This window comes from Mus musculus, chromosome X (assembly GCF_000001635.26).
Source record: "Mus musculus strain C57BL/6J chromosome X, GRCm38.p6 C57BL/6J".
Classification (NCBI taxonomy): Eukaryota; Metazoa; Chordata; class Mammalia; order Rodentia; family Muridae; genus Mus; species Mus musculus.
Window position 1 is genome coordinate 112383292 of NC_000086.7, and position 24743 is coordinate 112408034.

General features: G+C 40.6%; 1 protein-coding gene across 1 annotated transcript; it reads right to left on the reverse strand.

The window, feature by feature from the left end:
• Positions 1–1013: 1013 nt before the first annotated feature.
• Satl1 (spermidine/spermine N1-acetyl transferase-like 1) lies at positions 1014–23488 on the reverse strand. The gene is made up of 6 exons (NM_028655.1): positions 21678–23488; positions 15958–16009; positions 6674–6754; positions 6176–6277; positions 2081–2121; positions 1014–1338 (listed from the first exon to the last, which is right to left on the reverse strand). Exons 1-6 carry the CDS (start codon positions 23463–23465, stop codon positions 1168–1170), a joined length of 2235 nt encoding a protein of 744 aa, NP_082931.1. The 5' UTR covers positions 23466–23488; the 3' UTR covers positions 1014–1167.
• Between the last annotated feature and the right edge of the window lie 1255 nt (positions 23489–24743).

The following is a 24743-nucleotide window of genomic DNA, read 5'->3' on the forward strand; positions in this document are numbered from 1 at the left end:
TAGAGACACAATCTTCACTTAAACATAGCAGGTGTCTTAATGGAAACTTCAGTAGCTTACCATTAACTACAGAATCAAATCAAAACTTCTATCTTATATTCTAATGTTTCGTCTCATGCACCTTCATTCAGATGTATATATATGGCATCCCACTTGCTTAATGAGCATGTTTGCTCTTCATGGCCTGTGCTGCTTTCCTTCAGCATGCCTCTTTGTCTTGTTTCACTCCACATTCTTGTATCCTACTCAACCTTCAAATATCATTTGAGCATCACCTTTTCCAATTCTCCAAAGTAAGATTGATTAATTTATTATATCTGTCTGTCCTTAGTGTCTATATATATTATAACCCTCACAATTTCTTTTAATAAGTATTTTCTCACAGATAAATATCCCTGGTGGGTATAGCTGGTGTGTATATATATAGAGAGAGCTCACCTTCTTAAGATGGTTCTAGATGGTTATATAATTCCAAAATAGTTGTACTTCTAAAAAAGTGATAGTACCAGAAAGGACAGACACAAATACAAGTAGTAATGTTGAATGTGGTATCTTCAACCAAAGAGCTCTAGATGTTCAGGGATGGAATGTTCTTAGGGTACAATAGTGAAGAGGCAATGGGACTGAACACTCTAGATAAGCAATTACTAGTTTTTCACAGTAAGGTCTTCAGAACTTAACCTTACTGTAGGAAATGAGTTTTAAACCTCATACCTACCTCTTTCTATTTAAACATTGCCATCCTTCATCATATGTAAAATATAAATCCTTAAGAAAATGACATTTGAGCATTGTGCTTATCTTAATTTCAGCTATATGAAAATGTGAAAATATCACCATTATACATTTGATGACATACATTTACTAAAAACTCCAAGCCCAGTGTAAGTGGGTTTTGAAGGATATAATCATGTAGATTGTTAGAAGTTTTACTAGCCATTCGTATTTAGTTTGCATTGCATTGATGGTATCTTGAAAACTCTGCTTGAAATTAAAATATCTACAAGAATATTGCGTTCACTTGCTTTATTTTGTAACATTTGATGTCAAAGTGATGTTTCTCAGGTGACATTCAAACATTGAGGCCTATTTTGGGATAAGTTGTTACTGTTTTTTTGTTGTTTTTGTTTTTGTTTTTGGGTTTTTTTTTGTTGTTTGTTTTTGTTTTCATTCTTCCTCTGCAAGCTCCAGGAGATCATCCAAGTTAAATCTGAACAGATGCCAGCCTTCCTCACAGGAGAGGTCTAAAGCCCCTAGGCGAGTATAGTACTCAACAGAATCCTGATTCCAAATGATGACAAGAAACTGCATGCCACAGCATTCGGTGTTGATGGCTATCTGTTTTAAAACAAACAAGTAGACATTGCCCTTATTTTGACAGTATAATCATTCACATTTTACTGAAGGTCTATTATATAAATACTATATATGTATAACAATTTTGGAATAGGTATTTTGGGACAAAAAGGAATCTTTAATTGCAAGTCACACTGTGGGTTTATTTTATGAGTAAAATCACCTTATCCTTGATGATAAAAGCATACATACATAGTGTGCTTTATTATATAGGAATAAAATTTAATTAACTATAACATAGAATCTGAGCTTTCAGCTTGAAAATCCACTTTACTAAATATTGGAAGTCCATGTTACAAAAATGTTTTATATATGTGAATACACACATTGATGTGGATTTGGCCATATGTCTGCCTGTAGTGGTGGTCAGAGGGCAACTTTGAATGTTATACCTCAGGTGCTATCCACTTTTTGTTTGAGAAAAAGTCTTACACTGGCCTGAAATTCCGCCACATAGATTAGGGTAGCAGCCAATGACCACAAGAGGTAATAGTCTGTACCTCTCAGCTGACATTGCTGCCATAAAAGTGTGTGCCACCACTCCTGGCTTTTTGTGGCGTCTGGGGATTAAATTTAACTCCTGGTGTTTGCAAGGCAAGCACTTTACCAACAGAACCAGTCTTGGTATATTTAATTAATAAGATTAATTACCTAATCTGTCTCATTAAAAAATCTTGAAGAAAAGGATAATATATAGACTATCAATACTAACTATAACACATACCTGACTTAGCTTCTTCAGCATGTCAGCCCCAATACCTATACCTATAAAATAGATATGTCAAAGAAAGTTTGTAAGTTGAGAATTTTCACTTAACTATTTATTTTGATTTTAAAGCAATATAAGATCAAACTCTGTTTATGGTTGTCATATATTCTAAATAGCATGTGTTGAAACTCACTCATGAATGCTTTACATTGTCTTTTATCTAACTGGAGCCTGGGAACAATGCTAATATAAAAGAGATTTGTTTTATGGTAAAAAGTCATCCTGAATAAAAGTGTCACTGTATGTTGCGCGCGCTCAACTGGCCAGGAAGAACGACGCTGCTACAGGATCCTTCTGCACACGTTTATTCAGTCCTGTTTCTTCTTTCTCTATATTTCCCTTGTTTATATCTCCCTTGTTTATATCTCCCTTGTTTTTATATCTCCCTTGTTTATATCTCCCCCGAACCCTGGGCCTCTCACTCCTTTTATACTCTCATCCACGCACAGCAGGCCATGCCGCCTCATCAGGCACGCAGCCTCAGCTAATCAGGGCAGCAGGGGCATATCTCCATCAAATTGGATTCACCTGTATCCTGGTACACCTGTGCAGCACTCAAGATGTTTGTGTCTTATATGAGGAAGTCAGGTGCAAGTCATATGACTTAGCTGCAGTCCCTGGCGCCTTTGGGACTGCCGCCACACCCGCTCCCCACAATTCCCCCTTTTTTCTTTTTTGGCAGAGAGAATGTCTGTAGATAGCCCCCCGCAGCCATGCCCCTTACCCGTCCTTGGGTGACAAACAGCATTGGTTTGATCCCTGTCTTAGGTTGGTGACATGCCCAGGGAGTCTTATCACTGACTACCTCTCTAATATGCCAAGCCACACCTGGGGAGATTGTGTTTTGCTTGTGGCAGGTGCATCAAAAGGCCAGGATGTTGATTAATCTATGGCCAGATCTTAATTGCTGCAAGCAAGCCTCATGGGTGAAGGTAGAGGTCTGATCCCCAGTGTGCAAGCATAGGGGACCTACACAAAACCATCCCTTAGGCTCATCACCCAGAGAGGTCTTGGCCAGCTCCCGTGTCGTTTTTCCTGGGGGAAGGGAACTAGGACACTGAACCTTCATGCAATCAGACATGCCTTCCACAGGATGCCAACAGCAAGCTATCCTCTGTGCAGTGCTTAGCCTCGCACCCCACGGCATAACGCAGCATAATTTCTTTTAGAGCGGCAAACCGAATCTGAGGAGATTGTCCCGCCTCCACTGCAGCAAAAGCCTACGCTACCATGGCGAAAGTGCGGGCCGCACACTCTGCACCTAACACATGTGCCAAACACAAAACACACACACACTATAACAAGCATACATCCCAGGGCTCTCATCCCTACTCATCTTCCCTGAAGCAAGGGATAGATAGCCAGAGGGGCTATCTCTTTAAGGGGAATTCAGGGATCAAAAAGCGTGGAAAAATTTGAATGTCATGTCGAGCTGGTATCGGCTTCTGGAACACCGAAAGGATCTCCCATCTCGGCTCCATCGTTTGTGCTTGTGGGATCATCTACCACATCCACAGGGGCAACTGGATCAGGAGCGTCATTCTTGTAGCGTCTCACCAATCTCTCCAGCACCCAAAGAGGTTCCATCTGGTCCTGTGGAAACACACAAACAGACCCTCTCGCCCACGTCAACACCTGATCTGGTCGATCCCCAGGGGAGATGGACACAATACCTCGTGGTGATGAGACCATAACCTCAATCACCTGTGTGTCCATCTGGGGAGTCAATATGAGAGTCAAGTTTTCACTAACTTCCCCTCTGTTAGGCAATGATTTCCACGCCCTTATAGGAATCTGATTCACCTGCTCAAACACCTGCACTGGATATCCTGTCTGTTGTTGTGCAAATCTACCTTGATCAAGCAGCATATTTCTATCCCATGCAAATTCAGCTTGATCAGTGAAAATAGGACATCCCAGCAAGGAGAATCTATCCTCTTTCCAGACCTCCGGACAGAAGGTCTGCCCATAGATGGCTGCCGAGGAGGCATAGGGAGGGGGAGCAGAAGCTAATTCGCCTTCCTCCTCTGCCTCAGCTCTTTTATTTTGTCCTTTCTGTCCACCTGATAACACTGTGTCTCCTTTCTTTTTCCTTTTTCTTTTTAAGCCCTTCTCCTCTTCCGACATATTTTCTTGTTGCTCTGTAAGGATTTTCTGACCTGTCTTGACTGCCTCTCGATTCAAACAGTAACAGAGTCCATATATCAGAACAAACAAGACCAAAACTATCAGACCTACCCACAAAGGGTCAATGGGAGAAAAAAGCATAACTACACAGCGAGGATCTATTGATCACTACACTGAGGTTATCATAGTTCCTTAATCTGTCCTGAAACCCATGAACCTTATCTTGTCCCAAAGCCAGGAACCTATCTTTACCTTGTGCCTGCTTCCTGGCAACTTTATACTTGCCTCTATTTTATCCGAGGTCCTTCCCAAACTCCTGGGTTACTTTGTGCCTACTTCCTGGCAACTTTATGCTCACCTCTATTTTATCCGAGGTCCTTCCCAAACTCCTGGGGTCGCAAGTTTCACTCACCGTGAACTTACCCTGCCGGCAACCACTGACTGCTGAAAGTTCTGAACTCGGTGGGGGAGTCGGTTCCCCGTACGTACGGGCCACCAATTGTCGCGCCTGCTCTCGACCAGCAAGAACGATGCGACCACCAGTCCTTCTAACAACAGTTTATTCAGTCTTCATCTTTCTTCTTTCTCTTCATCAGTACCATTCCCCAGCTGAAGAGTTCTGAATCCACGCCGGATCCTTCTCAACAGTCTGTTTCACGGGAACACTTTATTAACCCCTTCTTCCCCGTTATGCAGTTCTGAATCCTCCCTGTAGCAGGGGGTCTTCGCTCATGCCTGAAGACGTTTCTTGTCCCAGGTTTTCTCGTCCCGGGATTTCTCGTCCCGGGTCTTCTCGTCCCGTCCCGGGTCTCAGCACCAACTCTTAAACGCGTTCTCACGACCGGCCAGGAAGAACGACGCTGCTACAGGATCCTTCTGCACACGTTTATTCAGTCCTGTTTCTTCTTTCTCTATATTTCCCTTGTTTATATCTCCCTTGTTTATATCTCCCTTGTTTTTATATCTCCCTTGTTTATATCTCCCTTGTTTTTATATCTCCCTTGTTTTTATATCTCCCTTGTTTATATCTCCCCCGAACCCTGGGCCTCTCACTCCTTTTATACTCTCATCCATGCACAGCAGGCCATGCCGCCTCATCAGGCACGCAGCCTCAGCTAATCAGGGCAGCAGGGGCATATCTCCATCAAATTGGATTCACCTGTATCCTGGTACACCTGTGCAGCACTCAAGATGTTTGTGTCTTATATGAGGAAGTCAGGTGCAAGTCATATGACTTAGCTGCAGTCCCTGGCGCCTTTGGGACTGCCGCCACACCCGCTCCCCACAACTGTATTCTTTCTTTTTCTTCCCATCTTTTATTGGATGGCTTGGAATGTGAACTCATTGAGATCCACCTGCCTCTGCATCTCAAGTACTGGAACTAAACATGTGTGTTACCATGCTGGCCTTCACTGGTTTCTTACAACATTGCATATTTCTTATCTATGTCTACTAAAAACAGACCTAAAATATAAAATTATTTTACAGATAAAAATATTAGTTGGGTTGGAGAAATAACTCAGCGGTTAAGAGCACTGAATGCTCTTTCAGAGGTCCTGAGTTCAATTCCCAGCAACCCACATGGTGGCTCACAACCATCTGTAATGGGGTCTGATGCCATCTGGTGTGTGTGATGACAACAACTGTACTCATATACATAAAATAAATAAATTTATCTAAAAATATTAGTTGGAACTGCATAGCTTGCTTGAGTGTGTTGATGAATACTGTTGAAATATTTTCTAACTTATGGTTGAATCATCACTGCACTAGGATCCTGATCAGGCTCAAGAAATGGAAATGAGTTATCTAAATAAGTTAAACCTCATAACTCTAGTAAAAGGCTTATTTGTAGCCCTTCTATTAGAATGTAACTTAGAAAATTTTACATGTTTGCAAGTAATATTATGATTATAGTTTTACCTTGATAGTCTTCAGTGATATAAAAATCCTCTAGGTGAAGCAGTTTGCCAATCCGTGGGTCATATGTGAAGTAGTACATGGCAAATCCAATGGTTTTGACTCCTGGGAAGAGAGAAGAGAGTGGCGATAGAGGCTGGTGCTTTCTGTCATAAGAAGGCATATGTTTCCAAATAGAATACAAAAGGGTTTGTTTGTTTGCTGCTTTAACAACTAAGGCACTAATTGACAGCATCAGCACATAAATATATAATACAGAAAGTTCACTTTTCTTATAGTAAAACCTTTAAAAGAAACTGTATATTTTGATCCATGTTCTCATAATTTTTATACTTTTATTGTCAGAGTGACATAGTAGTGTTATTTAAAAGTACTCTAGGTTTGTACATTGTAGTCCTCTGCTTAATACTATTTACACGATGTGTATTTGTTAACTGTTAACTGTTTTCAGATACAGAAAATGTGTTACAGACTTAATTAGAGACAAAAGATTTACTTTACCTGATTCTGTCTGTTCACTGGGTGCTTCAGCAACCAGGCAGTAGAAAAGTGGATTGTCCCCAAAACCATCCCTGAATAAATCTGAAATATCAATTCACATACAATATGTCAAAGTTTATAAGTGAGCAAAGATGGCAAAATAGGAAGGAGCAGGATCACTTCTTCCCACGTGCACAGCGGCTATGCTAGTAGCAACGGTCTGATGTGAGTATTTTAACATTTACAACTTTTAGGAGATTCTGGCTGTATCTGCGGTTACTTTTGGCTAAATGTACGCATAAGTGTGATGTCACATACATGCCTACCTCCCTTTGAGTTTTCTACAGGTTTTTTGTAAGAATGACAGCTTGCATTTGTGGAGTAGTTTGTTGAAGCCTGGGTGATCAATAATTATCTTGTCCCTAAAGTTACTAGGTTTTATGTTCTAACAAGACTTCCATTCAGATTGCTATTCCAACCTCCAGCAACTGAAGTGACATCTAGGAAATTAAAGGGATCAAGCCCTGCTTGCACTTGTATGGGATCTCGCTCTCTCTCTGTCTCTCTGTCTGTCTCTGTCTCTGTCTCTGTCTCTCTCTCTCTCTTCTTCCCGCCCTGTTGTGGATAGCCCTGGGGCTAATTATATTTGATGTCAATTCCATTCTCCTGTGAGTGGCTTTGAACAAGGAATGAGTCAGCACTCAGATGATTTCCTGTAAACCTGCTTCCCACCTTAATTTGTAAAATAAAGGAGAGCTGATGATTGGGCAGATAAAAGAGAAGGTGGAGTGGAAGGTGGGGAGAGAAGAAGGAGAAAATGGAAGAGGGAGAGGACACAAAGGAGGAGGAGGAAGAAGAAAAGCAGAGCAGAAGCACATGGCCTGGAGAAACCGCAAGTTCTAAGGGGTCTCATTGATATGGAAGATGGTAGTGTAGTGGTAGATCTGCCCAGTCTTGGCACACAGCATGTATTCATGTTAATTGAGTTGTGTTTTCATTGCTGGGGCATATTTGGGGGGAGATTTACCACAACACCTTCCTCCCTCTCTCCCTCCCTCCTTCTCTCTCTCATCCCCACCCCCACTTTGTGTTTCTATGGGAATATATACACATGCACATACACTCTACCCCTAATTTGTGTTTCTATGGGAATACACATCATAGACATTTCCTCTTGCTCAGTGACACAGATATAGGCCAGACTAGACCAGATTAAAAGTAGACAAAGGCAGGTTTATTAGGAAGCAGCTCTGGGGTAGGTTTACTCATCTCATAGGTGGAGGTAAGTGAAACCATACAATGGGACTTTAAAGCAAGGAGGTTTTATAGAGCTTGGGCAAGGAGTGATGATGACATGCCCCTTCTTAGAATTGGGAACAAAACACCCATGGAAGGAGTTACAGAGACAAAGTTTGGAGCTGAAACGAAAGGACGGACCATCTAGAGGCTGCCATATCTGGGGATCCATCCCATAATCAGCCTCCAAACGCTGACACCATTGCATACACTAGCAAGATTTTGCTGAAAGGACCCTGATATAGCTGTCTCTTGTGAGACTATGCTGGGGCCTAGCAAACACAGAAGTGGATACTCACAGTCCACTGGATGGATCACAGGGCCCCCAATGGAGGAGCTAGAGAAAGTACCCAAGTAGCTAAAGGGGTCTGCAACCCTATAGGTGAAACAACAATATGATCTAACCAGTACCCCCCAGAGCTTGTGTCTCTAGCTGCATATGTATCAGAAGATGGCCTAGTCGGCCATCAGTGGAAAGAGAGGCCCATTGGTTGTGCAAACTTTGTGTGCCTCAGTACAGAGGAACACCAGGGCCAAGAAGTGGGAGTGGGTGGGTAGGGGAGTGGGGTGGGAGAGTATTGGGGACTTTTGGGATAGCATTGGAAATGTAAATGAAGAAAATACCTAATAAAAAGAGAAAAAAAAAAGAGCTGGAATTGCATCCATACATGGTCAAAATCTGAGCCCCTGGGTGGGCATTCTTTGTGGGTTCCTGGAAACAGAGACAAAGAGTAATGCCAAATTAATTCAGAGTTTTCTCTGTGTGGGTGGAGTAGGGGGAAAGAGGGCAGACAGGGCTTCCAAGCTTGCTTAGATGATGAGCAGGGGCTCCAGCTTAATAACACACGTACTCACTCTATGCACACTTTGTGTTTCTTTTGCAATACACATGAGTGTAATGATAATAAGCACTAAGTGCTTAAATAAAATAATTAAAGTGCAAAAGGAGGCACTAGTGGAGGAAATAAAGGAGAAAGAAGGCTGTACAAAATGTGAGCAGTGGTGTCTCTTTCCCACTGGATGGTTTTAGCTTCTTTGTCAAAGATCAAGTGACCATATGTGTGTGGGTTCATTTCTGGGTCTTCGATTCTATTCCATTGATTTACCTGACTGTCTCTGTACCAATACCATACATTTTTTTTTTATCACAATTGCTCTATAGTACAGCTTGCAGTTAGTGATGGTGATTCCATCAGAAGTTGAGAGAATGGGCCATCCACCCATCTCAAAATTGTTAACCCAGAAATGTTCCTGTCCAAAGGAAAGACAGGAACAAAACATGGAACAGAAACTGAAGGAAAGGCCATCCAGAGATTGTCCTACTTAGGGATCCATCCCATCTGCAGACACCAAACCCAGACACTATTGCGGATGCCAAGAAGAACTTGCTGACAGGAGCCTGGTGTGGCTGTTCACTGAGAGTTTCTACCAGCACCTGACCAATACAGATGCAGATACAGCCAACAGTTGGACTGAGCCCACGGACCCCAAATGGAAGAGCTAGGTGAAGGACTGAAGGAGCTGAAGGGGATTGCAACCCCCATAGTAAGAACAACATCAACTAACTGAACTATCCAGAGCTCCCAGAGACTAGACCACTAACCAAAGAGTATACATATAGGGATACTCTATGGCTCCAGATACAAATGTAGCAGAGAGCTGCCTTATCTAACATCAATGAGAGGGGAGGCCCTTGGTCCTGTGGAGGCTTGATGCCCCAGTGGTAGAAGACGCTGAAGGGGTGAGGCAGGAGTAGTTGAGTGGGCAGAGGAGCACCCTCATAGAGAGAAAGCTGAAAGGGAAGAGAGAGGATGAGATGGGGGGTTGTGTAAGGGTAGCCGGGAAGGCGAATATCATTTGAAGTGTAAATGAATAAGTTGATAAAAACAAGTCAGAAAGTGACTCTTGAGTAATTAAATATAAAGATTATTCAGTTCAAATAAAATGATGATCATAATGGATACTTTTTTACATTTTTACCAACCCCCCCCCTCTCTGTGTATTAGGGGTGGTGGTAGGCAGAGGACAACCTCTAAGACTAAGTTATTTCCTTCTACCATGCTAGGTCTTAGGGATCAACCTCAAGTTATCAGATCTTTACTCACAAAGCCATATTCCTGACCCCCAGTACACGAGAGAGAGAGAGAGAGACAGAGACAGAGAAAGGTTCAACAATGTATTTTCTGCAAGAAATTATGGGAAAAGATGGTACGTAGGTAAATCAATCAGGGTAGCTATATTATTATAAGATCACAGATTACTGGAGAAGAAAATGACGTGTGATTATAAAAATATCTAGTTACTAAGAAGATAGAGCATATATATATATATATATGTGTGTGTGTGTGTGTATGTGTATGTGTATATATATACATACATATATATATATATATATATATATATATATATATAGAGAGAGAGAGAGAGAGAGAGATCTATAAACATATATATAAAACAAAATTTACAATTCTGATATCCAAGAGATAAGCATTAATATAACTGAAGGGAGAAATACATAGTATTATAATAGTATAAGACTTTATATTCTACTTTTAGTAATGTATAAAGCAACAAGATAGAAATCAATGTCATGGATAACTGGATATTAGAGACCAACTGGACTTGTGTCTAGTTACTTTTCTATTGCTTTATTAAAAACACCATTACTAAACAGCTTATAAAGGAAAGCATTTAAATTTAGCTTAAAGTTTCAGAGGGTTGGAGTCAATGACAAAACAAAAGGAATGGTGGCAGGGACAGCTGAGCACTCATATCAACATAAGCAGGAGACAGAGACAACATCCTGGGAATGGCATGAGTCTTTTGAAAGCTCAAACCTCAAAGCTTGCCCCTTGTGGCACAGTTATGCCAAGGGGGGCCATACCTCCCAATCCTTCCCAAAGAGTTCTACCAACTGGGGACCAAATATTTAAACATGCCTATGGAGACCATTCACATTCAAACCACTATGCAAATGTACAAGACAATGTGCATGAAGACAAACTTTTTCCCAAGTGTCTAGGATAGAACATATATAAGTCTTTAGATCAAGTCTTTATAAAAATTAAAATACTAAAATAATGCACAGTATGTTTTCCAGTCACAAAGTCATGAAACTGGAAATTAATAGGTAAAAATATACACATTCAGAAATATGTGAAAATTAATGCTTACATTTCAACAAACAATGAGTGAAGAAAGAAATTAAAGGGCATGGAATGTGACTCAATTATGGAGCACTTTCCTGATATGCAAGAGATCCTAGGTTCTGTTCCTAGCATGACAGTTAATGAATATACACAAATAAATATTGCTGCAGTTAATTTAAAAATAGTCAAGATGCAATTATGTTGAAACTATTGATGTGGTATAATATGCCTGTAGGAAGAAGATATAAATCATAAAAAGACATGCTAAAATAATTAGAAATAGTTGAAAATGAAAACATCACAAACAAAAACTTATTGAATGCAGTGATAGTAGTGCTCACAGAAATTAATAGTTGCAAATTCCTATATAGTAGAAAGAAAATATGTCAGAAAAGAAGTTAATATATGCCTTAAAGGGTTATAAAACAAAGTTAGCCCTAATGTCTCCTATGGAAGACAATAAAGTTTAGCAGATATAAATATGATGAGATAAATACAGAAAACTTAAGGACCCCCAAAGCTGATTATCTGAACAAGTCAGCAGAACTGATGGCTAGATTGAAGAAGAACAAGAAAGTACAAATATTAAGATCACAAATGAAAATGGGACTTTTACTATATAAAAGTCAGAATATATCCATGCTGTAAGTGATATTGACTTACTAGTCAGTTATGTTTGTTCTTTTACATACCATTATTTTTCTATGTCTAATTTTCATTAAATTTTTTTATAAGTCCACCTAAGAAAAATACATAGTGCATTTGTAATGTTTGGTACTATCTACATGGTAGGCATCCACGGTCCTTGGAACTTATTACCTTGGATGAAGGGGTGATATTATCTATTCAAAACCATAAAGTGTCATTAAAATAAATTTCAGTAGATTTAAGTTAGTTCAAGGACTGTTATGAGTAGTAAGATTTGACATTGTTATGATGTTGATATTTACATAATTTATTTACATATTCAGTGCAGTCCATTAAAAGTACAGTCTTAGTTATTGTTCTATTGCTGCGAAGAGACATCATGGGCAAAGGTAACTCTTATAAAAGAAAGCATTTAATTGCAGATTTACAGATTTAGAGGATTGGTCCATTATTGTCATGGCAGGAAGCATGGCAACATTCAGGCAGGTATGGGGCTGAGAGCTTACATTCTAATCCATAAGCAGGCAGAGAGAGAGAGAGAGAAGAGAGAGAGAGAGAGAGAGAGAGAGAGAGAGAGAGAGAGAGAGAGAGAGAGAGAGAGAGATTGGACCTGGCATGGGCTTTTAAAACCTCAAAGACTATCCCACAGTGACACACTTCCTCCAATAAGTCCACAAGGCCTAATCCTTCTCAAACAGGTCCACCAACTGGGGCAAAGCATTCAAGCATATGATCATGTGGGGACCATTCTGACTCCAACTACCAGTTTCCACTCTCTGGTCCTTGTAGTCTTGTAGCCATATAATAATTCAAAATGCATTTAGTTTAACTTCAAAAGTCCCCATTGTCTTTCAGTTAAGTCTGTTTAAAAGTACAAAGTCTGTCTTGAGACTCCAAGCAATCTCTTAACAGTGACCCACTGTAAAATCAAAATAAAAAGGCAGATCACATACTTTGAACATATAATGGCACAGGACATACACTAGCATTTGAAGAGGGAGAAAAGGGAAAATATTGAGGACCTGCTGGACCAAAGCAAGACTGAAAAGTAGCAGGGCAAACTTCAAATTCTGCATTTCAATGATGACTGATATCAAAGCACTGTTCAGATTTCTAGTTCCTTTCAGTTTTGTTGACTGCGGTTCTACATTCTGTCTCCAGCTCTCCTTGGTAGGTATCTTATGACTCTGGGATTTCCAACAACTTGGGGTCTTCAGCCAATTTCAGGCTTCACTTTCATAGCTTCATACAATAGACTCTCCAGGCCTCCATACAGGTCCCCTTGCCATGACCCTCTACCCCACCACATGCCTGCCCTCTCAGTAGTTTTTCTTAGTCACAGAGGGAGATCCCATAATCTTCTTCCTATATTCTTTGTGAGTTTTTTTTTTTCTTTTTGAGACAGAGTCTCCTATGTAACCCTGGTTGCCTGGAACTCACTATGTAAACCAGGCTGGCCTTGAACTCACAGAGATCTGTATGTATCTGCCTCCCAAATGCTGGGATTAAAGGCATGCACCACCACGGCCAGTCTTGACTCTAAATTAAGAACCACGTGGGCAAAGCTTCTAATTTCTGCTTACTATACTGGTACCTGCCCCCCTCTTTCAATTACATCTGCACAAGTTTTCTGCAATTGATAGATTCTTTTATTGCCTAAACTTCAGTTTTTTCTTTTATTTCTATGCAAAAGTTAGAAGCTTAGCTTGTGGGGATACTATTCCCTTTATTCCATTTCAGATCACACCTTTCTTTAAATTTCACATCTCTGAGCATACATGGCTCCAACATTATATTTTTTGGTGAGCTTTTTCTCTTCAAACTGCACATTTTGTATTTCTCTTTGCCCCACTTGACTTTTTTCATTGCAGGTCTATGTGGGACAGTGGGCTGCACACAGATAGTCTGGTCTCCAGTCGAGCAAAGATCTAGAACCCCAGGGGACTCAATGGGTGGTGATTTCCATCTACATGGGACAGAAGGTGTTTGATCATGTCTCCTGGACCCCTGGCTCCTGTCAAAATTACCGCCCCCACAGCCTCCGCAGGAGAGGTGTGTGACTATAAGTCACACAGACAATGTCCCAAGCTCTGGCTAGACTCTACCCCCACAGTTACTTAATAGCCCAGCCCACTATAAAAGGGGCTGGTTTGGCCCCTCCTTGATCTCTTTAAGCTCTCATCTTTCTTACTCTCTATCCCTCCTTCTCTCTCTCTCCCTTCCTCCCTCTCTCCACATGGCCATGGCCGGCCTCTCTCCCTCTTTCTACCTTCTCTCCTTTCACCCGCCTTTCTACAATAAAGCTCTAAAACCGTAGAATGTCTCTGCTCATCAAGGCCCACTGTGCTTGAAAGATGGGAAAGGCTTTCCCCTAATGAGGTGTGTCTAACCTCCTGCAGGAAGGCCTTCCTGCACTCAAGCCACCACTGACTGGACCAAGGACTCTCACCCTTGTGGGAACCACCCAGTATCCCCTTCTCCCCCTGCCCTCTTCTCCATCCTTGGGGCTAACCGATCTGCCCCTGGAGCCCCCATTTGTTCTCAGCTCTTCTGCATTATTCAGCGTGAGATGCCTGAGACTGAGAACCTGGTACCTAGGACTGCCCCTTGTCCACCACTCGCTGAGCTGGGGTCCGTGGCTTCACACAGTCCTTCCGTGTCCGCCTGCCCAGAGCACTGGAACTCTGGCGGGACGCAGGTTTTCTCCCACTCCCTTTATTCCCCCAAGCTCCCTGCCCCACAGGTCTACATAAAAGTGCTCATCAATAACCCTGTGACACAGACAATATTAGGCTGTTTTGAAATCTCCTTCAAGGCCATTAGTCCAAAACTCCTCAATTTAGCCTTAGGCAGATTCTTAGGACAAAGGCAAAAAGCACCCATATTCTTTGTCAAAATAGACCAAGAAAAGTTTCTAGGCCACTTCCTAATATTCTTTCCCTCTTCATGAAACCTCTTAATTTTGGCTTACATAGTCTAAATCACCCTCTGCAGCACACTTTTCCTACTGTAATAGCCTATTTGGCTCCTGTCTTAGTCATTGTTGCATTGGTGTGACAAGACACAATGACCAACTCTTACAAAAGAAAATATTTAATTGGGGCTTATTTACAGTTTCAGAAGTTTAGTCCATTATCATCATGGTAGGGAGCATGCATGGTTCATGGCATGGATGGCATTGGAGCAGAGAGACGTGTGTGTGTGTGTGTGTGTGTGTGTGTGTGTGTCACTGGGCCTGACATGGGTTTTTGAAACCTCAAAGCCTACCACCAGTGACATACTTCCTCCAAGAGGACCACATCTCCTAATTCTTCCTCAGTAGGCCACAAACTAGGGGTCATTCTCATTCAAACCAGCACACCTACCATCCTTTTTTCTTAAATTCATACAGATTCCAAAGAACTCCAAGTATCCCAAACACCTTTAAAAGAAAAAAGTCAGGGGATACTCATAGCTTAATTTTGAGATTCACTATAATGTTACAGTAGTCAAAACTATATGAAAAAGAGGACTGATGTATAGACAAACCAAACATAAACAGAGCTGTAAAATAAATACAAAGCTATATGGCTAACTGATTTATTATCAGAGTACCAAAGCCATCAAGACAGACTTCCCTATCTTCACCATCTTTTAGCCTTATTATTGAGTAAAATTCTAATTCATAATAATTCTCGACGTTTTCCACTAATATTTTTGGCTACCAAATGTAAAAAACTAACTTTTTCAAAGCTCTTACCAAGATATTGCATGTAAGGAACACTTCAGACATGCCGAACCGCTTTTTCTCTGTTTTGAAATGCATTTGCATTCTATTGCATCTGTAAAGGCATGCACTGTTTCATATTAAAAAGATAAAAAATAAAAAATATTGGACAGGCTGGGTGTGGTGGCGCATGCCTTTAATCCTAGCACTTGGGAGGCAGAGGCAGGTGGATTTCTGAGTTCGAGGCTAGCATGGTTTACAAAGTTAGTTCCAGGACAGCCAGGGCTACACAGAGAAATCCTGTCTCAAAAAAACAAAAACAAAAACAAAAACATATTGGAACACTGTAAAGGCAATGGAATTTGTGTCTTGTATATGTCCATATTAATAATAGGAACATTTTTTTTGTAACAAGGACAGCTGCTTCTGCATGTCTAGGTATTCGTCCTATGTGCATGTAGCCACACTGTTTTTACCTGCAGGAAGATTACCACAAAACATCTTACCCCGTTCTGTTAATGACACTTTTTCTTCCATGCCTTCATAAGAAGCCAGTTCCTGTCAAAGTAGAAAAAAATGTTTCAGCTGATGATTAGATAAATATAGTCATTAAAGTATTTATTGAATATAACACAGGAATGCTAGGTTGTGCTAAAAAGAAGTCAGATTTGATTTCCATTATATAGAAATTTGAAGTCTGAAACAACAATGTAAAACAATATAGGTAGATAAGTAGTTGGTAGCTAGATGATAGATAAGCATATTATATGGAGATGATAGACAGATTATAGATTTGATATCTCAATCACATGAATGTTAACTTTCTGGATTAGTAGGTCTGAATTCAGCAGGAACCTGCAAAGTAAAAATAAAAAATTGTTTCTGGGCAGTCACAGCATTTATTTATTATGACTTTACAGAAAATTTTTGTGAAATGTGTTTCCTTGGAATTAGCTAGTATAACTTTAAATGGCTTTAAAATTGTAGCCTTGCAGTATGAGCAGGGGCCCTGAGCAGACCTTGGGCACTATCATCACACCAAGTCCCACAATACCCAGAGGAAGCTGAAATCCCAGTGTTCAAACATGCCCAGGATCATAGGATCACAGGATCTCAGGATCTTGGTCACACCAGGATTTCAGAATCCTAGAGGTAGCTGGACTCCCAGATGCTCTTACACCCAGGATCTCAGGATCACAGGATCATAGAGACAATCTTGACTCTGAGGAGTTCTGACACAGCCAAGAGAATAGGAGGGACAGGCTCCATCCACTCAGAGATAATGAGTGCAGGTAGCACCAGAGATAACCAAATGGCAAGAGGCAAGTACAAGAACACAAGCCACAGAAACGAAGGTTAGGGAAACAACACCCTTCTCAATAGTCACAAATAATATAAAATATCTCGGCGTGACTCTAACTAAGGAAGTGAAAGATCTGTATGATAAGAACTTCAAGTCTCTGAAGAAAGAAATTAAAGAAGATCTCAGAAGATGGAAAGATGCTCCCATGCTCATGGATTGGCAGGATCAGCATTGTAAAAATGGCTATCTTGCCAAAAGCAATCTACAGATTCAATGCAATCCCCATCAAAATTCCAACTCAATTCTTCAACGAATTAGAAAGAGCAAGCTGCAAATTCATCTGGAATAACAAAAAACCTAGGATAGCAAAAACTCTTCTCAAGGATAAAAGAACCTCTGGTGGAATCACAATGCCTGACCTAAAGCTTTACTACAGAGCAATTGTGATAAAAACTGCATGGCACTGGTATAGTGACAGACAAGTAGACCAATGGAAGAGAATTGAAGACCCAGAAATGAACCCACACACCTATGGTCACTTGATCTTCGACAAGGGAGCTAAAACCATCCAGTGGAAGAAAGACAGCATTTTCAACAATTGGTGCTGGCACAACTGGTTGTTATCATGTAGAAGAATGTGAATCGATCCATACCTATCTCCTTGTACTAAGGTCAAATCTAAGTGGATCAAGGAACTTCACATAAAACCAGAGACACTGAAACTTATAGAGGAGAAAGTGGGGGAAAGCCTTGAAGATATGGGCACAGGGGAAAAATTCCTGAACAGAACAGCAATGGCATGTGCTGTAAGATCAAGAATTGACAAATGGGACCGAATGAAACTCCAAAGCTTCTGCAAGGCAAAAGACACCGTCAATAAGACAAAAAGACCACCAACAGATTGGGAAAGGATCTTTACCTATCCTAAATCAGATAGGGGACTAATATCCAACATATATAAAGAACTCAAGAAGGCGGACTTCAGAAAATCAAATAACCCCATTAAAAAATGGGGCTCAGAGCTGAACAAAGAATTCTCACCTGAGGAATACCGAATGGCAGAGAAGCACCTGAAAAAAATGTTCAACATCCTTAATCATCAGGGAAATGCAAATCAAAACAATCCTGAGATTCCACCTCACACCAGTCAGAATGGCTAAGATCAAAAATTCAGGTAACAGCAGATGCTGGCGAGGATGTGGAGAAAGAGGAACACTCCTCCATTGTTGGTGGGATTGCAGGCTTGTACAACCACTCTGGAAATCAGTCTGGTGGTTCCTCAGAAAATTGGACATAGTACTACTGGAGGATCCCGCAATACCTCTCCTGGGCATATATCCAGAATATGTCCCAACCGGTAAGAAGGACACATGCTCCACTATGTTCATAACAGCCTTATTTATAATAGCCAGAAGCTGGAAAGAACCCAGATGCCCCTCAACAGAGGAATGGATACAGAAAATGTGGTACATCTACACAATGGAGTACTACTCAGCTATTAAAAAGAATGAATTTATGAAATTCCTAGCCAAATGGATGGACCTGGAGGGCATCATCCTGAGTAAGGTAACACATTCACAGAGGAACTCACACAATATGTTCTCACTGATAAGTGGATATTAGCCCAAAACCTAGGATACCTAAGATATAAGATACAATTTGCTAAACACATGAAACTCAAGAAGAATGAAGACTGAAGTGTGGACACTATGCCCCTCCTTAGAATTGGGAACAAAACACCCGTGGAAGGAATTACAGAGACAAAGTTTGGAGCTGAGACGAAAGGATGGACCATGTAGAGACTGCCATATCCAGGGATCCACCCCATAATCAGAATCCAAACGCTGACACCATTGCATACCCTAGCAAGATTTTGTTGAAAGGACCCAGATGTAGCTGTCTCTTGTGAGACTATGCTGGGGCCTAGCAAACACAGAAGTGGATGCTCACAGTCAGCTATTGGATGGATCACAGGGCTCCCAATGGAGGAGCTAGAGAAAGTACCCAAGGAGCTAAAGGGATCTGCAACCCTATAAGTGGAACAACATTATGAACTAACCAGTACCCTGGAGCTCTTGACTCTAGCTGCATATGTATCAAAAGATGGCCTAGTCGGCCATCACTGGAAAGAGAGGCCCATTGGACACGCAAACTGTATATGCCCCAGTACAGGGGAACGCCAGGGCCAAAAAAATGGGAATGGGTGGGTAGGGAAGTGGAGGGGAGGGTATGGGGGACTTTTGGGATAGCATTGGAAATGTAATTGAGGAAAATATGTAATAAAAAATATTAAAAAAAAAAAAAGAAAGTAGGCTGAGCAGGCCAGGAGGAGCAATCAGCACCCTTCCATGGCCTCCGCATGGTTTCAGTTCCTGTCCTATTTGAGTTTCTGGCCTGACTTCCTTCAATGGACTATTAGGGTATGTAAACCAAATAAACCCTTTCCTCCCCAAGTTGCTTTTCGTCATGATATTTCATCGCAGCAATAGTAGCCATAACTAAGACAAAATAACTGCTCATTAAAAAATCCACACATAAGCATGTCTTCATTATTAACATCCTAGTCAGTCCATACTATATTATTTTCATATCAGTTAGCACTCGTTTATAAAGATGTATTCTTCATATAGTATTGGTCAGTTGGAATTCAGCAGGAAAAGCAACAGTTCATGAATAACTATACTTTTGCAACATATTCAACTATGTGGTAGCTATATCATATGTATCATCACTATACGTATTTGAGTTCTAATCAATGTATATTACCCATAAATCCATGTTAATAATTGTCACTAGTATTTTGAATATTTTGACATTTTAAATCTAATGATTGCCATTAATTATCTTGAAAGGAGACTAATTTTTGAAAAATTTAACATAATATTTACAAATTCATTTGTTAGATAAAAAAGTTTCTAACTGGTTGCTAATTTTATACAGTAGTTGACTTCAAGCAAACACATGTACAGAACATATAAATGTAGGTTTGTTTTAAAAATTAAATTTTAACACCAGGTGTAGGGATATACACCTTTAGTCTTAGCACTTGGGAGGCAGCAGCAGGTGGATTTCTATGAGTTCAAGGTCAGCCTTGTCTACATAGTGAGTTCTAGGACAACTACGTCTACAAAGAGATACCCTGTCTGAAACAAACAAACAAACAAACAAACATTACATTTTAAAACCAATCTTTAGTATTTCTGAACTTGACAAAATTTTATTTAACTTTCCAAAACCACAGAATTTTGCCCAGGATTGAAGATTCTGATACAGTCTAAATTTGGACTAAGATTTAGTTATTTGAAATATGTAAGCTTAAGTAATATTTGCTTTCTTTTGAAATTACTTAGATGATATTTCATTTGAAATATCATAGATCTGTGATTCAGAATGTCAAATTATGGTATATATTGACAGGTTTTTATGGTACAGAGACAATATTTGTTTTGCTATAGAAATTCAAGAAAGAATATATGTTTATTTCTTGAGAGGAGAAAAATTTAGAGGCCTCTTATGTAATACAATGGTTATATATATATATATATATATATATATATATATATACATATATATACATATATACATATTTACATATGTAAAAACACACTGTATTGTGATTAAGAAATTATGGAGTAAACTTATAATAGTCTCACAGAATTAACACGCCATTTACATCTTAACTGTTTGCTTAAGTCCAGAACAGAGCAAAGTTGCAGTGAGTACACTAGTAATTTTCAAATTACATTTAAATACTCTGGTTGTAGCATTTTATTCTGCAGAATTATTTTTGAGAAACTAACTGTTTTGCTTCACCTACTTTAATACTAGTATATTATGGATTTATAATGTAAACATATGTGTACAAACTTTGAAAGATCATACATTTCCCATGAGGCAGCTGCCATTTAGTCTGGTATGTATCTGCAAAACATTTTAATAGTGAAAACATAACAATTTTTAAGATCAGGTATAGGAAAAGGTTTATACTCTGCTACAATGATGTTGATGTACAGCTACACAACGCCTCTTAGTGAAGTCTTTTAGTTAAGGTATTTTGATGGCAAGCTAATAAATTAACTTTCAAAGAATATTTTTATGAACTTGTAAATAACAGTGTGTTGGGAAGATGAACATAAAACACAAAGAGAACCACTACATACACATCTGTGTATTACACGAATGACTGCCATCAATGCATCAAAATTTTATCATGGTAACTATAGTTATTGCATTGTCACCTTTACTGCACTGGTATGATTTCTAGGAAAGTTATTAAAATAAACATGTGCATAAGAAAGTGTTCACTCTATTGTACTAACTACAGTCCTCCGCTCTACCAACTGAGCTATCGAAGGCCCCTGGAGCTCTTGACTCTAGCTGCATATGTATCAAAAGATGGCCTAGTCGGCCATCACTGGAAAGAGAGGCCCATTGGACACGCAAACTTTATATGCCCCAGTACAGGGGAACGCCAGGGCCAAAAAGGGGGAGTGGGTGGGTAGGGGAGTGGGGGTGGGTGGGTATGGGGGACTTTTGGTATAGCATTGGAAATGTAAATGAGCTAAATACCTAATAAAAAATGGAAAAAAAAAAGAAAGTGTTCACTCAGTTCCTTAGACTCATGGAATGTATGTGTTAACAGACTTCTAGATAAGCTTTGCCAACTGAGCTATCTCCCTTGTAGACATTTTATATTTTCTTTAAAAAATTTATATTCTGCATATAAACACTACAACATTGAAAATGATGATTAAAGGAGTTTAGTGCATTTGACATTATATATATATGCATCATAATGAACAGAGCTGCCATTATTATTAATTATAATTATTATTGTTGTTGCTATTCAAACTTAGACTATGCATGCCTTTTGTTCTTTCAGCTCTTCCCTAACTTTCAAGTAATAAGGAGATACAGGCTTACTTTAATCAATCTCAGGATATCTGGGCAATCTTCAGGCTCAGCAGGTCTTATGAAGAAAGAACAAGAATCTTTTTTTCCCATGGGAGATTGTGTAATTCTTTGTTGACTTTCATTTAAATCACTCATGCTTGATTCACCTGGCTCTAATTGACTTGGACCTGGTTGGCTTATGTCTAGATGATCTGAGTCTGATTGGCTAGTGTCTGGTTGACTACCTTTCATCTCTGGTTTTCTTGGACTTGGCTCCAATTTATCTGATTGTGTCTTTCCTCCTTGGCTTGATTGGGTGCCATCAGGTTGGTTTGTATCTAATTGGTTTGTGCCTAACTGAGTGGTTCCTGGTTGCCTTGACACTGCTTCCCAAAATTGTTCCATGTTTAGATTGATAGGGCAGGGATGAAATTTTTCTAATTGTCTTGTGTCAGAGAAACTTGAGGTTGGCTGCCATGTGTATAATTGTCTAACACCAGGCATGCTGGGATTTTGTTGCCATTTATCAAATTGTCTTGTGGCTAATTGGCTGGGGCTTGGTTGTCTCATATCTAAGTGCCTTGGACTCCATGGCCCTGATTCTGAATATTTCATGCCAGGTTGGACTGGTTGCCATGAATCAAATTGTCCCACAACCAGAGCGTTGGGGCCTGGTGTCCATTGGCCTGATTGTGTATTGCCTGAGTAGTTGTGACCCCATTGCCATGGATCCATCTGATGCATGCCTGGTTGGCTGGTGCCTGATTGCCATACATCCACATCGTTCATATCTGGTTGATTGCTACCTGATTGCAGCATGTGAAACTCTTTCATGCTTGATTGGCTGCCGCTTGATTGACACATGCTGTACCTTTGGCCGAAGCCTGTTTGACATGTGTTCAACTGTTCCATACCTGATTGGTTGAGGCCTATATGCCATGGACCTGACAATGTTTTTGCTAGTGGGCTAGGACCTGTTTGCCATGTGACTGCATGTCTCACAATTTGTTGGCTAGGGTCCTGTTGCCCTGAGCTTGATGGTGTCTTGCCTTGTTGACTAGGGACTAGTTGCCAGGTATCAGATTCCTTCTTACCAAGTTCAATGGGACCTGCTTGTCTCAAGTCGAATTGTCTGGTAGATGAGTCACTTAGTTGTGGTTGCCATAAATTTAATTGGTTGCTGCCTGGGTGGTCTGGGTCCCACTTCCATGCATCTATTTGTCTCACACTTGGAGGGCTTGATTCCCATTGCCATGGTTCTGTTTTTTTCATTCCTGGAAAACTTGGGTCCTGTTTCCATGTATCTGGTTGTTTCTGTTCTGCACAGCTTGGGTCTTCTTGCACTGTATCTGATTGCCCTGTTCCCTGATTACTTTGGGTTATTTGCCACGTGTCTGATGGTTCCCTGCCTGAATACTCTGGGTCCCATTGCCATGGGTTTATTGTTTTCATATCGGAAGTGGGTGGGCCTGGCTGCCACATGCCTGCTTGGCTCATGCCTGCTTGACTTGCACTTGGTTGTTTCATACCCAGTTGGCTCATGTCTGTTTTGTAGATGCCTGGTTGGTTCGTGCTTGACCACGGTTGTTTCATATTGGGTTGGCTCTGGCCTGCTTGATTTATATCTGATTGGCTTGAGTCTGGTATTGTTACACCTGGTTCGTTCATGGCTGGTTGGTTCATGCTTGGCTGGTTCATGTATGGTTGACTTGTCCCTGGTTGTTGCATGTTGTGTGGGCTCAGGCCTGGTGGACTCATAGCTGGTTGGCTTACACTTGGTTGTGTCATACCTGATTGATAAGTGCCTGGTTGATCCATGACTGACTGACTGGCAGGTGGGTTGGTAAACAACTGACTGGCTTATAAGAGTCTTGATAGAACAGGATATTTTGACTACAGCGCTGTGATGAAAAGTTGTCAGCTGTTTCCAGTTTGTCTTAACTCAGACTTGGAGATAGTCCTCTCTCATGGTGGGAATGGGAAACAAAGATGACTACCTGAAGACGGTAATTAAAGCCTCTAATTCACTGGTGGTGTCTTCACCAGATACCACAGCTACAAGCTTGGCTGGATTTCAGCCGCCATCTGGTCTTTTCCTGCCAACAGGGCAGAAGAGGAAGAACAAAATGATCCTGAGAGTGTTACCACCTTACCCCTCCCCCAACACATAGAACTGCATCATAATGATGAAGTCACAATGCCAGATTCTCTTTGCCTATGTGAGGTAGGGGCAGGGCAGTGGCTGCTTGACTAAAGATTCATTGCTCTTTTTGAAAAGCAAATGACTGGCTCTCCAATCTTACCCCAGCATTGTTGCAGAACTCTTCTCACCCTACCTCCATTCTCTGTGAACATTGCTGAACCTAGGTATGGACCTAGTTTTCCTCATTCCTGTGGACTCTCTTAACCTGTTCTACTCCATTTCCATTCCTTTTCATTAGCCAAGGATACCTAGAAACATTCCGTACATGAGACCTCCAGTGATCATAATAGACCTGAGTCATCAGACATGGACTCAGGTCTGGGGATTTTCACTCTGCCTCATTTCCTCCATTATGACCTTGTATGGTGCTTCCTACCTCAACTCCATCCACTGGAAATCCTAACTCTGAGTTCAAACCCAGGATCCCCTTAGCCTTTAATCCATCTTTCCAGATTATTCTTTGTCTTACTGCAACCAACTTGAAACAGCTACTCCTGCCACAACTCTAATTTCCCAGGGACTCTGACTCATGCTATGAACAGAATACCATTAGTTCTTTCTTCTAGGCCCTCTCAGACTTTTCTCCAAGCTCATCTCTATTACTCTTTGCCACCCACCAACCTGCAGAAACACTCCCCACCAGACAACACACAGCCACCACACTTTCCTAAGATTCAGAGAGAGGAAAATAAACTAAGGAATGTAACACACACACAACAAAGACAATAAAAGATACCCACACCCAGAATCATCTCAATCATCTTAACTCCAGATGCCTAGACATGAGGACAGATCCATACATTAATAGCCAAGATGATATGTCTCCAGAACCCAGTTACCCCACTATAGTAGACCCCAACAAATGTGATTTAGCTGGAACACAAGATAGGGAC

What these genes read in the sequence shown, in the direction of transcription:
- Satl1 (NM_028655.1), bottom strand. Translation starts at nt 23,465, where the DNA reads ATGGATCAACCAGGCACTTATCAATCAGGTATGACACAACCAAGTGTA. An exon ending in TATCACTGAAGACTATCAAG is followed by an intron (nt 2,122 to 6,175) that starts GTAAAACTATAA and finishes TCTATTTTATAG; the next exon opens with GTATAGGTATTGGGGCTGAC. An exon ending in TGCTGAAGAAGCTAAGTCAG is followed by an intron (nt 1,339 to 2,080) that starts GTATGTGTTATA and finishes GTTTTAAAACAG; the next exon opens with ATAGCCATCAACACCGAATG.